Below are 15,590 nucleotides of genomic sequence, written 5' to 3'. Positions count from 1 at the left end.
GGGCCCCCCGGAGCCCCCGCCCGGAGCCCCCAGCGCCCCCCCACGGCCCCCGCCCGGAGCCCCCAGCGCCACCCCCCGGCCCCCGCCCGGAGCCCCCAGCGCCCCCCCCGGCCCCCGCCCGGAGCCCCCAGCGCCCCCCCCACGTCAGCCCCCCAGCGCCCCCCACGGCCCCCCGCGTTACCCCCCCAGCGCCCCCGCCCCGCGACACCCCCGTGTGGCTCTCACCGGCCCGGCCCATCCCCCGCTCCAGCCGCCGCCATCTTGCCGCCGCCTCCCACCGACGCCCCGGGCGCGCGCCGAGCCCCGCCCTTCCGGGGCCGCCCAGGCCCCGCCCACCGCCGCTGGGGGCGGGGGCCTCGCTGCTGCCTGGACCAGCAGGCGGCCGCTCAGGGGCGGGGCCGCGGCGGGGGGCGGGGCCGGGAAGGGCGGGGCGGGGCCGCGGCGGGGGGCGGGGCCGGGAAGGGGCGGGGCCGCGGGGCGGGGCGGGGCTTCCCTGATGTGGGGGCGGCCCTGCCCCCGCCTGCCGCAGCGGGGTGTCATTCCTCTCCTTGCGCTGCAGGTCACTCTTCCTGGCGCTCCCCGCCCTGGCCCTGCCTCAGTTTCCCTGTCCGCCGCCCCACCCTGGCCCTGCCTCAGTTTCCCTGGGTGCTGCGCCAACCCTGCGGGGGTGGGAACTGGGGTGTGATTTTGCTGAGGCCCTCAGGGCAGGTGAGGCTGCCCAGCTGTTTGCACCTGTGTGACCAGAGACCCAGAGGGGGTGTGACCAGGTGACACCTTTTGCTGGGAAGCGAGACAAAGCGGCGGAGGAGGGGCATGAGGGGCTGGGTGAGCTGGGTGAGGGTCCCAGGGACGAAGCCCCTCGCCCTGCCTGTGGCCCAGATCCCTGTGCAGACCCAGGAGGGGTGGGGCTGGCTGGTCGTTGGGGCTCTCCAGGATATGGGCTGTGAGGTCCTGTTGGGGGGTGACTGTGTCTCTTTGGGACAGGATCCAGGCCCTACTCCTGTAACGGCCGAGGATCTGAATTTGAATCCAGGGAACCAATCGGCGGAGAGGGAAATGGTCAGTGAAAATGCAGATGACCTGGCTGGCAGTTGGGAGGAGCTGCTAGGCTCAGGCTACCTGCCTACCTGTAACCAGCCCCCTGGGACTGGGTGGGACGGAAAGAGGCTCCCTGCCCCCCTGCACACCGGAGAGGGGGCTCACGCTGGATCCGATGCTGTAAGGAGAGCAGAGAGCTCGCTGCCTGCCTCCACTGGGACAGCAAGGGCAGCGCTGAGCAAGGGGGGAGCTGAGACCCCAGCTGAGGGGGGGACCCACAGGCAGGGCAGTTCGGCTGCCAACCAGGTTTAGCTGGTCCAGAGACGCTGCTGGGAAGTGATCCCAGGGCAGGGAGGGAGCAACCAGGGACAGGGCTCAGCAGGGCTGTGACCCCAGGCCCAGCCCACGAGAGGGAGCAGGTCCCACTCCCTCCCCCAGCACCTGAATTCCAGACCGAGCTGCGGAAGGATCCCTCCTAGGAGGAGCTGAGGGGACTTGCTGGCCACAGGCTGCAAACCCCCGTGGGGAAGGCTGCAGGGACAGATTCCCATGGGAGAAGGGATTCCTGTACCGAGAAGGGGCTCCCCCAGGGGAAGTAGAACCGTGGGGGATCAGGAGGCCGCTGGGGGTGCCCCAAAAGTGTCGCCACCGGCTGTCGTACCTGGCCCACAATGACCCTCTCTCGGGACACCAGGGGATCCAGGCCCCAGGCAGCGGCTGCTGCAGAACCACGACTGACCCGGAGTCTGGGATGTGGCCCAGCGGCACAGCAGGTCCTGCGACCCCGGCCAGAGGGTGGGGAAGGCCAAGATAAGGGAGAAGCTCCCTTGAGACCCCTGCCCATCTGTCACGGGGTCCCCAGGCGATGCTCTGGAACTGCTCCCCATGAAGCCAGGCAGGACTCTGGGGAAGTCTCCTTTCTGGGAGCAGCCTGTCTGCAGGACACACAGCTCACCCGGCTTCCACCTTCCTGGGTCTGACCTCGGAGCCTTCAGCCTCCTCTGCCCCTCCGGGCGCTTCCCCCAGCGAGTCCACCCAGGCGGGGTCCTGGGGGGGGGGGGGAACCAGAGGGTCCTGCCCCCCAACTCCGCAGTCAGACATGACTCTCCGCCAGCCGGGGAAACAGGAGGTTTATCTGACGACAGGAACATGGTCTAACACAGAGCTTGTAGGTGCAGAGAACAGGACCCCTCAGCTGGGTCCATTTTGGGGGGCAGTGAGCCAGACAACCCCGTCTGCACTTCACTCCATGTCCCAGCCAGCCCCCAACTGAAACTCCCTCCAGCCCCTCCTCCTCTGGGCTCTATTCCTTTCCCGGGCCAGGAGGTCACCGGATTCCTTTGTTCTCCAACCCTTTAGCTCTCACCTTGCAGGGGGAAGGGCCCAGGCCATCATTGGCCAGGAAACAGGGTGTTGGCCATTCTCTGTGTCCAGACCCTTGCACACACCTGCCCTCTAGGGCTCTGCAACGATCATACACCCTTATCCCACCAACTAGGTACTTAAGAACTGCATAGGGGAAACTGAGGCACTCCACACTATTCAGCGGAAACATTAAGAACACTCCCACTTCATCACACCATCATAGAGGAGCCTTTCCAGAAGGTGGCTATGGACATAGTGGGGCCCCTCAGCAAGGCGATCCGGGCAGGGAAGAAATACGTCGTGGGGGTGATGGATTTCGCCACCCGCTACCCACGTGGTCACAGTGAGGCCCTGGCTCAGAGAGCCGGCCCGGCAGGCTGTTAGCCGGTGTGCTGCCCCCAGGGGCCCTGCAGTGGTTCTAACCTGCCGGCTCCTCCCAGCCACTCCCCGGGGCAGCCATTACAGACTGGCACCCGGCCTGATTGGGCCTTTAGTTTCACAGGCTCCGGGCTCAGGTGCGCAGGGCCCCATGGGGCCCTGGCTCGGTTGCTAAGATCCAGCGTGAGCTGCCAAAGCCGTAGGAGCCGCTGCTCCGGGCCAGGCTCGCAGGGACACACCTGGCACCTCACCCAGCCCGGTGCCAGCATGAGCCGCCAGCCGCAGGCCACCGCCCGGCCCGAGGCGGGCAGGAGGGGGCTGATCAGCACGGTGCAGTCCAGCGCAGGTGTGGGGCCTGCAGAGGGGTGAGTGGGGGGGGCAGAGCTCCCCGGTGCCCCACGCGCTGAGCGATCTGCAAGCACAGTGTCAGTCCCGAGGCGGGTCCCGGGGGTGCGGAGCAGGGCTGGGGAGTGGGGTCCTGGGAGCCCCAGCCCCACGGGATGCTGGAGAGAGGCAGCAGGGCCTGGGCCAGGATATCCAGGGCCTGGGGGCTTTGCCAGCCCGGGTTACGGGCGCATCCCTGTGGGCGCACAGAGACCAGGGCGGGGTCAGAGACAGGGGCAGCACCCCAGGGAGCCATCGCTGCCCTCCCCAGCGCACTGATCCCTGCCCACTGGTGCCGCCCTGCCACCCAGGGCACAGAGCCACCGGGCACCACGCGCCGGAGCCCGGGGAGCTCAGAGCCGGCGCCAGGCACTAAAGCCCGCGCGTGTCTCCCAGCAGCGGGGGCCGTGCCCCGAGGACCTGGGTCCTGGACCCCTCCGGGGATGTGCACTATTGGTGGCTCAGTATCATGGTGGTTCCCATCCTGTACAACTGGATCATGCTCATCTGCAGGTGGGTGCGGCTGGGGGGCCACGGGGGCGGGGCTGGGGGGTCAACTGAGGCACAGGCTGGGGGTGTCACGGAGTGTGGGGGGGTCCAGGCCCTGCACCCCTCTTCCAGGGACTCACTGAGACTCTCAGCCAGCCAGTAAAACAGAAGGTTTATTGGACAACAGGGACACAGTCCACAACAGAGCTTGTGGGTACAACCAGGACCCCTCAGTCAAGTCCTTCTGGGGGAGCAGGGAGCTTAGACCCCACCCCTGGGGTTCCCTGTGTTCCTCCACCCAGCCCAAAACTGGAACTAAACCCCCCCAGCAGGCTCCCTCCTGCAGCCTTTGTCCAGTTTCCCGGGCAGAGGTGTTACCTCCCTCTCCCCCTCCTGGCTCAGGGGACAGGCTCTCAGGTCTCCCATCCCCAGGGCACATTCCCAGGTCAACACTCCCCCCCCCCCTGCTGCCTCACGTCCTCACAGGGGGTGACTGGGGCATGGCTGGAGGGAGGCGGGAACACGGGCTGGGGGGGCAGCCCAGGGAATCAGGCACTGACGGGGGCACTCCAGATCCGCTGTCCCTCTCCAGCCCCAGGTGCCCTGGGAGGCAGCTCCGCAGCCCCCCCCCCGGTGCTGAGACAGCTGAGTACCCAGGAGTCCTGGCTGCTCTCTCGCCCCGAGCGTCCTGGGGACACACTCGGGATCCTTCCTGTCCTGTTACTGTGCATGGCGACCAGCTGCTGCGCTCCGCCCCAGAGGCGGCTGCATCCCAGGGCCGGGAGGAGCTAGTGACATCCGGGGGAGCGTTACTGCCCCGGCCGAGTTCAGGGGGACGGGCTGACTGAGGGGATCCCCCCACCCCTGGGGCAGGGCAGCGCTGCCATCCCCAGCGGGCAGGTGGGACCAGGGCCTAGCACGGGGCACTGGCGGCACGGAAGGCAGCTCTGCCCAGCCCCAGTGCCAGCCCGGACCCCCGGGCATCCGTCCACTCGCAGCCGAGCCCACGAGCCAAGGGCCCCCGGGCCGGCTGGGGGGTGTCCAAGCCGGGTGGGGCAGGAGGGGGCGGGGACGGGGGGCACCCCGGGCAGGTGCCCGTGGGGAGCTGCCGGCACCGGGGTGACGCACCGGCTCGGCCACTCGCAGGTCCTGCTTCCCCGAGGTGCAACAGCTGCACCTGGCCCTGTGGCTGAGCCTGGATTACCTGAGTGACCTGCTCTACCTGCTGGACATGGCGGTGCACCTCCACACTGGTGAGCCCCCGCCGCCCCCCAGCCTGCCCCCCATCCGCACAGCCCAGCCCCCAGCCTGCCCCCCGCCAGCCAGAGCCCAGCCGCCTGCCCCCGCCCAACCCCCCTCCCACCGTGCCCAGCCCGCCGCCTGCCCCCCGTCCGCACAGCCCAGCCCCCCGCCCTGCCCGCCATCCGCACAGCCCAGCCCCCCGCCCAACCCCCCTCCCACCGTGCCCAGCCCGCCGCCTGCCCCCCGTCCGCACAGCCCAGCCCCCAGCCTGCCCCCCGCCAGCCAGAGCCCAGCCGCCTGCCCCCGCCCAACCCCCCTCCCACCGTGCCCAGCCCGCCGCCCTGCCCCCCGTCCGCACAGCCCAGCCCCCAGCCTGCCCCCCGCCAGCCAGAGCCCAGCCGCCTGCCCCCGCCCACACCCCCCTCCCACCGTGCCCAGCCCGCCGCCTGCCCCCCGTCCGCACAGCCCAGCCCCCAGCCTGCCCCCCGCCAGCCAGAGCCCAGCCGCCTGCCCCCGCCCACACCCCCCTCCCACCGTGCCCAGCCCGCCGCCCTGCCCCCCGTCCGCACAGCCCAGCCCCCCGCCCTACCCGCCATCCGCACAGCCCAGCCCCCCGCCCTGCCCGCCATCCACACAGCCCAGCCCCCAGCCTGCCCCCCGCCAGCCAGAGCCCAGCCGCCTGCCCCCGCCCAACCCCCCTCCCACCGTGCCCAGCCCGCCGGCCTGCCCCCCGTCCGCACAGCCCAGCCCCCAGCCTGCCCCCCGCCAGCCAGAGCCCAGCCGCCTGCCCCCGCCCAACCCCCCTCCCACCGTGCCCAGCCCGCCGCCTGCCCCCCGTCCGCACAGCCCAGCCCCCCGCCCTGCCCGCCATCCGCACAGCCCAGCCCCCCGCCCTGCCCGCCATCCGCACAGCCCAGCCCCCAGCCTGCCCCCCGCCAGCCACAGCCCAGCCGCCTGCCCCCGCCCAACCCCCCTCCCACCGTGCCCAGCCCGCCGCCCTGCCCCCCGTCCGCACAGCCCAGCCCCCCGCCCTGCCCGCCATCCGCACAGCCCAGCCCCCAGCCTGCCCCCTGCCAGCCAGAGCCCAGCCGCCTGCCCCCGCCCACACCCCCCTCCCACCGTGCCCAGCCCGCCGCCCTGCCCCCCGTCCGCACAGCCCAGCCCCCCGCCCTGCCCGCCATCCGCACAGCCCAGCCCCCAGCCTGCCCCCCGCCAGCCAGAGCCCAGCCGCCTGCCCCCGCCCAACCCCCCTCCCACCGTGCCCAGCCCGCCGCCTGCCCCCCGTCCGCACAGCCCAGCCCCCCGCCCTGCCCGCCATCCGCACAGCCCAGCCCCCAGCCTGCCCCCCGCCAGCCAGAGCCCAGCCGCCCGCCCCCGCCCAACCCCCCTCCCACCGTGCCCAGCCCGCCGCCTGCCCCCCGTCCGCACAGCCCAGCCCCCCGCCCTGCCCGCCATCCGCACAGCCCAGCCCCCAGCCTGTCCCCCGCCAGCCAGAGCCCAGCCGCCTGCCCCCGCCCACACCCCCCTCCCACCGTGCCCAGCCCGCCGCCTGCCCCCCGTCCGCACAGCCCAGCCCCCCGCCCTGCCCGCCATCCGCACAGCCCAGCCCCCAGCCTGCCCCCCGCCAGCCAGAGCCCAGCCGCCTGCCCCCCGCCCACACCCCCCTCCCACCGTGCCCAGCCCGCCGCCTGCCCCCCGTCCGCACAGCCCAGCCCCCCGCCCTGCCCGCCATCCGCACAGCCCAGCCCCCCGCCCTGCCCGCCATCCGCACAGCCCAGCCCCCAGCCTGCCCCCCGCCAGCCAGAGCCCAGCCGCCTGCCCCCCGCCCACACCCCCCTCCCACCGTGCCCAGCCCGCCGCCTGCCCCCCGTCCGCACAGCCCAGCCCCCCGCCCTGCCCCCCGTCCGCACAGCCCAGCCCCCCGCCCTGCCCGCCATCCGCACAGCCCAGCCCCCAGCCTGCCCCCCGCCAGCCAGAGCCCAGCTGCCTGCCCCTGCCCACACCCCCCCACCCACTGTGCCCAGACCCCTGCCCTGCCCCCTGCCCCCCATCCAGGTTCTCCCAATCCCCAAGGACCAAGCCCCAGACCCAGGTCAATATACAAATCAGATCCTACCCACAAATCACGCTGTTGCCAATCCTTTCGAACCTAAAATCTAAAGGTTTAGTCATAAAAGGAAAAAGATAGAGATGAGAGCTAGAATGGGTGAAATAGAATCAATGACAGACAGTAACAGCGAAGTTCTTGGTTCAGGCTTGTTGCAGTGATGGAATAAACTGCAGGTTCAAATCAAGTCTCTGGAGAACATCCCCAGCTGGGATGGTGTCACGGAGTGTGGGGGAGCCCAGGCCCTGCACCCCTCTTCCAGGGACTCACTGAGACTCTCAGCCAGCCAGTAAAACAGAAGGTTTATTGGACAACAGGAACACAGTCCAGACCAGAGCTTGTGGGTACAACCAGGACCCCTCAGTCAAGTCCTTCTGGGGGAGCAGGGAGCTTAGACCCCACTCCTGGGGTTCCCTGCGTTCCTCCACCCAGCCCCAAACTGGAACTAAACCCCCCCAGCTGGCCCCCTCCTGCAGGCTCTGTCCACATTCCCGGGCAGAGGTGTCACCTCCCTCTCCCCCTCCTGGCTCAGGGGACAGGCTCTCAGGTCTCCCATCCCCAGGGCACATTCCCAGGTCAACACTCCCCCCTCCCTGCTGCGTCACATCCTCACAGATGGGTTGTTCAGTCATTTGTAAAAAGAAAAGGAGTACTTGTGGCACCTTAGAGACTAACCAATTTATTTGAGCATGAGCTTTCGTGAGCTACAGCTCACTTCATCGGATGCATACCGTGGAAACTGCAGCAGACTTTATATATACACAGAGACCATGTGTGTATGTAATGTGTATATATGTGTCTCTGTGTATATAATGTCTTCTGCAGTTTCCACGGTATGCATCCGATGAAGTGAGCTGTAGCTCACGAAAGCTCATGCTCAAATAAATTGGTTAGTCTCTAAGGTGCCACAAGTCCTCCTTTTCTTTTTGCGAATACAGACTAACACGGCTGTTACTCTGAAATCAGTCCTTTGTGTAGAGCTTCCATTTGTAGGGAAGTCCCTCCAGAGGCCAGAAGCAGGACTGAAGACCAGAGGGAGGAGCTGCAGCAGCTTTCTATAGTCTCTTGCCATGTGGTCTCTGCTGTCTGTGTCCCAAGGACAAGCTGTCCATCCCCTGGCCTGGAAACACCTCAGAGTCCTGTCCCTAGGCAGGTCCCTGCACAGCTGGCTGAGCCCCCAGGCGTCTCTGCCTTCTCTCAGTGGGTCAGTTATATAACGGATGGTCCTTAATGGGCCACCCAGCGGGCTGGGCAGAGCTGACAGCCACTTGTCTGGGGCGTGCCCCAGAAGCAGAGCACACGTTTGAAGTACAGACAGTACAGAGCCAATGTTCATAACTTCAACTACAGAAATCGCACCCGCAGATAGACAGCATCAGCCTAACCAGCAAACCAGCACCTTGACTTAGGCGCCTTCTTTGACCCCCTGTATACAAGATTTGGTGCCACTGCGGGCCCTTGGTCGCAACAATGATCTACACGGTCCCAGTTCACGTCAATAACATCACAGCCCCGCCCGCCGAGCCCAGCCCCCCAGCCACAATCCCAGCCCTTCGGTCCAGCCCTCCCCAAGTCCCCCATGCCCTGTGCCTATCACGGCACCTGGGGGCTGCTCTGGAGTGGGGAGCACGGAGCGGTGCAAGCTGGGGCTCATAGTCTGCACAAGCCGAGCATTCACCCTCGGCATGCGGGAGGCTGCAGGCCCGGCACCCAGGGCCACACCGTGCCCAGGAGGAGCCAGCACCAAGGCCACAGCTGGCACCGGGCCTCCTAGGGAGCCCCAGCCCCAGAGCGGCCCCCAGCCCCGCGACGTGCTTAGCGGACCCCGGGAACCCCCAGAACCTGGCCCCAGGGAGCCCTGCGGGGGCGCGTGCCCAGAGCCGGGGGCGCGTGCCCAGAGCCGGGGGCGCGTGCCCAGAGCCGGGGGCGCGTGCCCAGAGCCAGGGGGGCCCTGTGCTCAGTGCCCCCGCCCTCCCCCGGCAGGCTTCCTGGAGCAGGGGATCCTGGTGCGGGACCGGGCCCGGACGGCCCGGGCCTACCTGCGCTCCGCACACCTGCCGTGGGACGTGGCCTCGGTGCTGCCCACCGACCTGCTGTACCTGCGGCTGGGCCTGCGGGTGCCGGCCGTGCGGGCCAACCGCTTGCTGCGCACGCCGCGCCTGGCCGAGGCCCTGGAGCGGGGGGAGACGCGCACGGCCCACCCCCACGCCCTCCGCATCGCCAGGCTCCTGCTCTGCGTCCTCCTCGCCGTCCACTGGCACGCCTGCGCCTACTACGCGCTCTCGGGCGCCATCGGCTACGGGGCGGACGCCTGGGTCTACCCCAACCACAGCCGGCCCGGCTTCGCCCGCCCGCTGCGCCAGTATCTGCACAGCCTCTACCTCTCCGCGCTGGTGCTCAGCACCGTGGGCGACGCGCCCCCGCCCCAGCGCCAGGAGGAGTTCCTCTTCGTGGTGGCCGGCTTCCTGCTGGCCGTGCTGGGCTTCGCCACCGTCATGGGCAGCATGAGCTCCGTCGTCTCCAGCCTGAGCGCGGCCGAGGCCGCCCTCGACCCCGACGCCGAGCGGGTGCGGGGCTACCTGCGGCTGCAGCGCGTGGGCCGGCGCCTGGAGCGCCGCGTGGCCCGCTGGCAGCAGCACCTGCAGCTCCACCGCAAGGTGACCCACGAGCCGCAGGCCCTGCGGCACCTGCCCCGGCCGCTGCGGGCCGAGCTGGCGGTGAGCGTGCACCTGGCCGCCCTGCGCAAGGTGCAGCTCTTCCAGGCCTGCGAGCGGGGCCTGCTGGAGGAGCTGGTGCTCAGGCTGCGGCCCCAGGTCTACAGCCCGGGCGAGTACGTCTGCCGCAAGGGCGACGTCGGGCGGGAGATGTACTTCGTCCGCGAGGGGCGGCTGGCCGTGGTGGGCGACGACGGGCGCACGCAGCTCGCCGTGCTGGGCGAGGGGCTCTACTTCGGGGAAATCAGCATCATTAACATCAAGGGTAAGGCTGGCCCCCGGCTCCCGCCCGCCCCGCAGCCCCAGCTCCCGCCCCCGGCTCCCGCCCTGTCCTCATCCCCCGGCTCCCACCCTGTCCTCATCCCCCGGCTCCCGCCCCCGGCTCCCGCCCTGTCCTCATCCCCCAGCTCCCGCCCGCCCCGCAGCCCCAGCTCCCGCCCCCGGCTCCCGCCCTGTCCTCATCCCCCGGCTCCCGCCCGCCCCGCAGCCCCAGCTCCCGCCCCCGGCTCCCGCCCTGTCCTCATCCCCCGGCTCCCGCCCTGTCCTCATCCCCCAGCTCCCGCCCCCGGCTCCCACCCTGTCCTCATCCCCCGGCTCCCGCCCGCCCCGCAGCCCCAGCTCCCGCCCCCGGCTCCCGCCCTGTCCTCATCCCCCGGCTCCCGCCCGCCCCGCAGCCCCAGCTCCCGCCCCCGGCTCCCGCCCTGTCCTCATCCCCCGGCTCCCGCCCCCGGCTCCCGCCCTGTCCTCATCCCCCAGCTCCCGCCCGCCCCGCAGCCCCAGCTCCCACCCCCGGCTCCCGCCCTGTCCTCATCCCCCGGCTCCCGCCCGCCCCGCAGCCCCAGCTCCCGCCCCCGGCTCCCGCCCTGTCCTCATCCCCCGGCTCCCGCCCCCGGCTCCCGCCCTGTCCTCATCCCCCAGCTCCCGCCCGCCCCGCAGCCCCAGCTCCCGCCCCCGGCTCCCGCCCTGTCCTCATCCCCCGGCTCCCGCCCGCCCCGCAGCCCCAGCTCCCACCCCCGGCTCCCACCCTGTCCTCATCCCCCGGCTCCCGCCCGCCCCGCAGCCCCAGCTCCCGCCCCCGGCTCCCGCCCTGTCCTCATCCCCCGGCTCCCGCCCCCGGCTCCCGCCCTGTCCTCATCCCCCAGCTCCCGCCCGCCCCGCCACCCCAGCTCCCGCCCCCGGCTCCCGCCCTGTCCTCATCCCCCGGCTCCCGCCCGCCCCGCAGCTCCTGCTCCCGCCCTGTCCTCATCCCCCTGCTCCCGCCCCCGGCTCCCACCCCCGGCTCCCACCCGCACCGCAGCCCCTCCTCCCACCCCCTGCTCCCACCCCACAGCCCCCTGCTCCCACCAACCCCACAGGCCCTGCTCCCGCCCCCCAGCCCCTGCTCCTGCCCCTGCCCCACCCTCATCCCCCAGTTCCTGCCCTCCCCGCAGCCCCTTATTCCCGCCCCTCCCCCTGCTCCCACCCCGCCCTCACCACACAGCCCCCTGCTCCCACCCCCTGCTCCTGCCCCGCAGCCCCCGATTCCCACCCCACCATCATCCCCCAGTTCCTGCCCACCCCACAGCCCCCTGCTCCTGCCCGCCCCACAGCCCCAGGCTCCCACCCCACAGGCCCTGGTCCCGCCCTGCAGCCACTTGCTCCCACCCCCTGCTCCCACCCCGCCCTACAGCCCCAATTCCTGCCCACCCCTTCCTACCTTCCTGCCCTGCAGCCCCCTGCTCCCACCCCCTGCTCCCAACCCAGCCTACATCCCGGGGCCAGGTGGGATGTTGGGGGTTCCGGGGCTGGGCCAGGCTGGGATGTTGGGGGCTCCGGGGCAGGGCCAAGCAGGATGTTGGGGGCTCCGGGGCAGGGCCAAGCAGGATGTTGGGGGCTCCGGGGCCGGGGCCAGGCGGGATGTTGGGGGCTCCGGGGCTGGGGCCAGCTGGGATGTTGTGGGTTCCAAGGCCGGGGCCAGGCGGGATGTTGGGGGCTCCAGGGCGGGGCCCAGGGATGTTCAGGGTTCACCCGGCTGCACCCCTGGGGCCAGTGGGGCCTCGGTCCCAGCCGGTCCTGTCTCCGCAGGGAACAGGTCGGGGAACCGCCGCACGGCCAACATCCAGAGCATCGGCTATTCGGACCTGTTCTGCCTGTCCAAGGAGGACCTGCAGGCCGTGCTGAGCGAGTTCCCCAGCGCCAAGGCCGCACTGGAGGCCAAGGGCCGGGAGATCCTCCTGGGCATGGACAAGCTGGACGTGAAGGCCGTGGAGGAGGAGAGCGCGCGCCAGCAGGAGGCCGAGCGGCGCACGGGGGCCCTGGAGGACGCGCTGGACGCGCTGCAGACCAAGTTCGCCCGGCTGCTGGCCGAGCTGGAGTCCAGCGCCTTCAAGCTGGCCCTGCGCATCGAGCGCCTGGAGTGGCAGACGCAGGCCTGGGCTGGCGCCGGCGGGGAAGGCCCGGGGGCTGTGCCCGGGCAGTGAGGGGCGAGGGCCGGCTCGTGGCCCACCGTCCCAGCGGAGCCCAGAGAGGCCGGCGGGTCCCAGTGCAGGGCTGGGCTGCTGTGGCGGGGGGGAGCCAGGTGTCACAGACCCCCAGGTCGCGCCCACTCTCGGCCCTGTGCGGTTCCTGGGGGGAGCCCCCTTCAGTGTGACAGCCCTTCTCGGGGGGCCACTCTCTCTTGGGGTGTGACGAAGCAGGACTGTTCTTAATGTTTCCTCTGAATATTGCGGGGGTGCCTCAGTTTCCCCTTAAAGCAGTTCTTAAGTATCTAGGAGGTGGGATGGGGGGCTATGATCATTGCAGAGCCCTAGAGGGCAGGTGTGGGCAGGGGTCTGGACACAGAAAAGGGCCGACACCCTGTTTCCTGGCCACTGATGGCCTGGCCCTTCCCCCTGCAAGGTGCCAACGGAAGGTGTTAGGGAGCAAAGGGATCAGGCGGCCTCCTGGCCCCGGAGAGAGACAAAGGCCAGAGGAGGGGCAGGAGTGTTTCAGTTTGGAGCTGGCTGGGGTCAGAGGTCAGACCCAGGAAGGTGGAAGCCGGGTGAGCTGTGTGTCCTGGTCTCACGGGTCCCCAGGCGATGCTCTGGAACTGCTCCCCATGAAGCCAGGCAGGACTCTGGGGCAGTCGCCTTCCTGTGAGCAGCCTGTCTGCAGGACACACAGCTCACCCGGCTTCCACCTTCCTGGGTCTGACCTGGGAGCATTCAGCCTCCTCTGCCCCTCCGTGCGCTTCCCACAGCGAGTCCACCCAGGGGGGGTCCTGGGGAAGCCAGAGGGTCCTGCCCCCCAACTCTGCAGTCAGACGTGACTCTCAGCCAGCCAGTAAAACAGAAGGTTTATTAGACGACAGGAACATGGTCTAAACCAGAGCTTGTAGGTGCAGAGAACAGGACCCCTCAGCTGGGTCCATTTTGGGGGGCAGTGAGCCAGACAACCCCGTCTGCCCTTCACTCCATGTCCCAGCCAGCCCCAAACTGAAACTCCCTCCAGCCCCCCCCGCTCTGGGCTTTGTCCCTTTCCCGGGCCAGGAGGTCACCGGATTCCTTTGTTCTCCAACCCTTTAGCTCTCACCTTGCAGGGGGAAGGGCCCAGGCCACCAGTGGCCAGGAAACAGGGTGTCGGCCATTCTCTGTGTCCAGACCCCTGCACACCCCTGCCCTCTAGGGCTCTGCAATGATCATACACCCTTACCCCACCCCCTAGATACTTAAGAACTTCATAGGGGAAACTGAGGCACCCCCACACTATTCAGAGGAAACATTAAGAACAGTCCCGCTTCATCACATCTCTCCCCCCTTCGAGATCGAACTGAGCGGGGTCACTTTAGCCGGTGACCTTGGGAAGTTCGAAGCCACCAACGTTCCCATGGATGCCCCAGCATCTCTCCCATTCCTTGGTAGGAGTTACACCAGGCCCTTCCAGTTTCACGCCCTCCCTTAGGTTGGGGGTTGTCGATAGCACTCGCAGGCCGCATGTGGGAAGGTTTATGCGGCCCGTGCCCTTTGGCCACCCCAAAACCCCAGGGAGTCAAACTGGGATTGGGTCTTCTCCCCAACAAGCTGGCCAAACACAGCCACTTGGTTATAGGACTGTTTAACTTTCTTAACAGCTTTCACTTCATCTGAGGACTTCTCAAAGCTCTCCACACTGCGTCTTTCAACAGGACAGTCAGTGGATCCATTCACAACGGAAAATTTCTGGCTGTTAGGAACTGAAACTTTCTTGATTAAATCACTTTCACACCCTTCAGTTGCAGTAAACTGCTTGCAAAGACTCCATGAGGATTCCTTTCCCTAGGGCTTTTCTATGCAACAATTCACCCCTCCCAGAATACCCTCTTTACCTAGGGCTTGCTCTAGAGGAACACTTTCCTGAGCAACGACAGACTCTTTCTGGGTCTCCCTTACATCCAGAATCAACTCTGGCCCATCAGGCGGATTCCTACACAATCCCCTTTCAGGCAAACTTACAGACTTCCTAGATAAAAGGTTAGAAGCATTCTCCTTCCCTTTGCCACACACAAGTTCAGGAATCTTTTCCTTCTTGCTACAGGTTTCCACACCCTCAGTAGGTAACACAATCACTTCACCTTCATGCTCCCCTTGTGCCCTGGCTAGGATCTCACCCTGATTAGACAGAGTTGCTCCACCCTTTCCCAACAATACACTAGCAACAGGCAAAATACACGCACCAGAATTGTCTGGGCTCTGGGATTTTGCATAGACACTAACTGGATGCGACCTAGTTACAGGGCCATTCTCCCGAGCAGACCCAAACTTAGGACCCTTCCCTTCCTGGGCTTTAGCTGAATCCAGAACCAGCTCTGAGACAACTGCACGACCCTCAACCGTCACAGGCTGAAAGGCCCCTTCTGTCTGCTCCACAGACAAAGAAGAGCCGGACACACTTTCTCCTTTCCCAGACAGACAGCTTGGGATCTCATTCCCCTGGTCCCAGCACACAGGACTGTTCACAGACAACTGCTTGGAGATCAGGGTAGCTCCCTGCATAGGCAAGTCAATACCCCTGACAGACACAGGCATGTTTCTTCCCTGTCACACTTCTCCACCCAGCTAACAGGTAAGGTCCAGGGACACTCATCTTCCACTCTCCTCGCCTTCCCACCCTGCTGACTAGACAAAGCCATCAGCTCACAAGGCTGCCTAGGCTCATCCAAACTTCCCTTACCCAGCACCTTACCACTCCCCACAGATCCCCTGTCCTGCCTGTGTCTCCCCGCACTCAGCTGGGGTCTCCGCTCCCACTGTGCTCAGCGCTGCCCTTGCTGTCCCAGTGGGGGTAGGCAGCAAGTTCACTGCTTTCCTCACTGCATCAGAGCCAGCGTGAGTCCCCTCTCCAGTGTGCAAGGGGGCGGGGAGCATCTCTCTGTCCCACCCAGCCCCAGGGGTCTGCTTACAGGCAGGCAGGTAGCCTAAGCCTAGCAGCTCCTCCCTGCTGCCAGCCAGGTCATCTGCATTTTCACTGACCATTTCCCTCTCCGCCGATTGGTCCCCTGGATTCAAATTCAAACCCTTGGCCGTTACAGGAGTAGGGCCTGGATCCTGTCCCAAAGAGACACAGTCACCCCACAACAGGGTCTCACAGCCGATATCCTGGAGAACCCCAACGACCAGCCAGCCCCACCTCTCCTGGGTCTGCACAGGGATCTGGGCCATAGGCAGGGTGATGGGCTTCATCCCTGGGACCCTCACACAGCCCCTCAGCCTCTGAGGCTGCACCACCAGGGGCCTGACAACAGTTCCCTCTGTCCCAGGATCTCGCCACCCCAGGAATGTCTCCCCATTGACCATCACCTTTCGCTCCCACTGGAGGTCTGAGGGGCCCGACCCCAGGATACACCACACAGACATATAGGTTGGGGTCAGGAGTGGGAG

General features: G+C 67.9%; 1 protein-coding gene across 1 annotated transcript; it reads left to right on the top strand.

Annotated features, from left to right (window-relative positions):
• The first annotated feature begins 2,649 nt into the window (after window positions 1-2,649).
• On the top strand, window positions 2,650-15,126 carry CNGA4 (cyclic nucleotide gated channel subunit alpha 4). The gene is made up of 7 exons (XM_077807123.1): window positions 2,650-2,746; window positions 3,005-3,146; window positions 3,565-3,678; window positions 4,801-4,907; window positions 8,987-9,982; window positions 11,782-12,131; window positions 15,064-15,126. The coding sequence occupies exons 1-7, from the start codon at window positions 2,650-2,652 to the stop codon at window positions 15,124-15,126; spliced, it is 1,869 nt and encodes a 622-aa protein (XP_077663249.1).
• Window positions 15,127-15,590: the final 464 nt, after the last annotated feature.

This window comes from Eretmochelys imbricata, chromosome 1 (genome assembly GCF_965152235.1).
Source record: "Eretmochelys imbricata isolate rEreImb1 chromosome 1, rEreImb1.hap1, whole genome shotgun sequence".
Classification (NCBI taxonomy): Eukaryota; Metazoa; Chordata; order Testudines; family Cheloniidae; genus Eretmochelys; species Eretmochelys imbricata.
The sequence above is the reverse complement of the archived record's forward strand: the minus strand, read 5'-3'. Positions and strand labels throughout refer to the sequence as shown.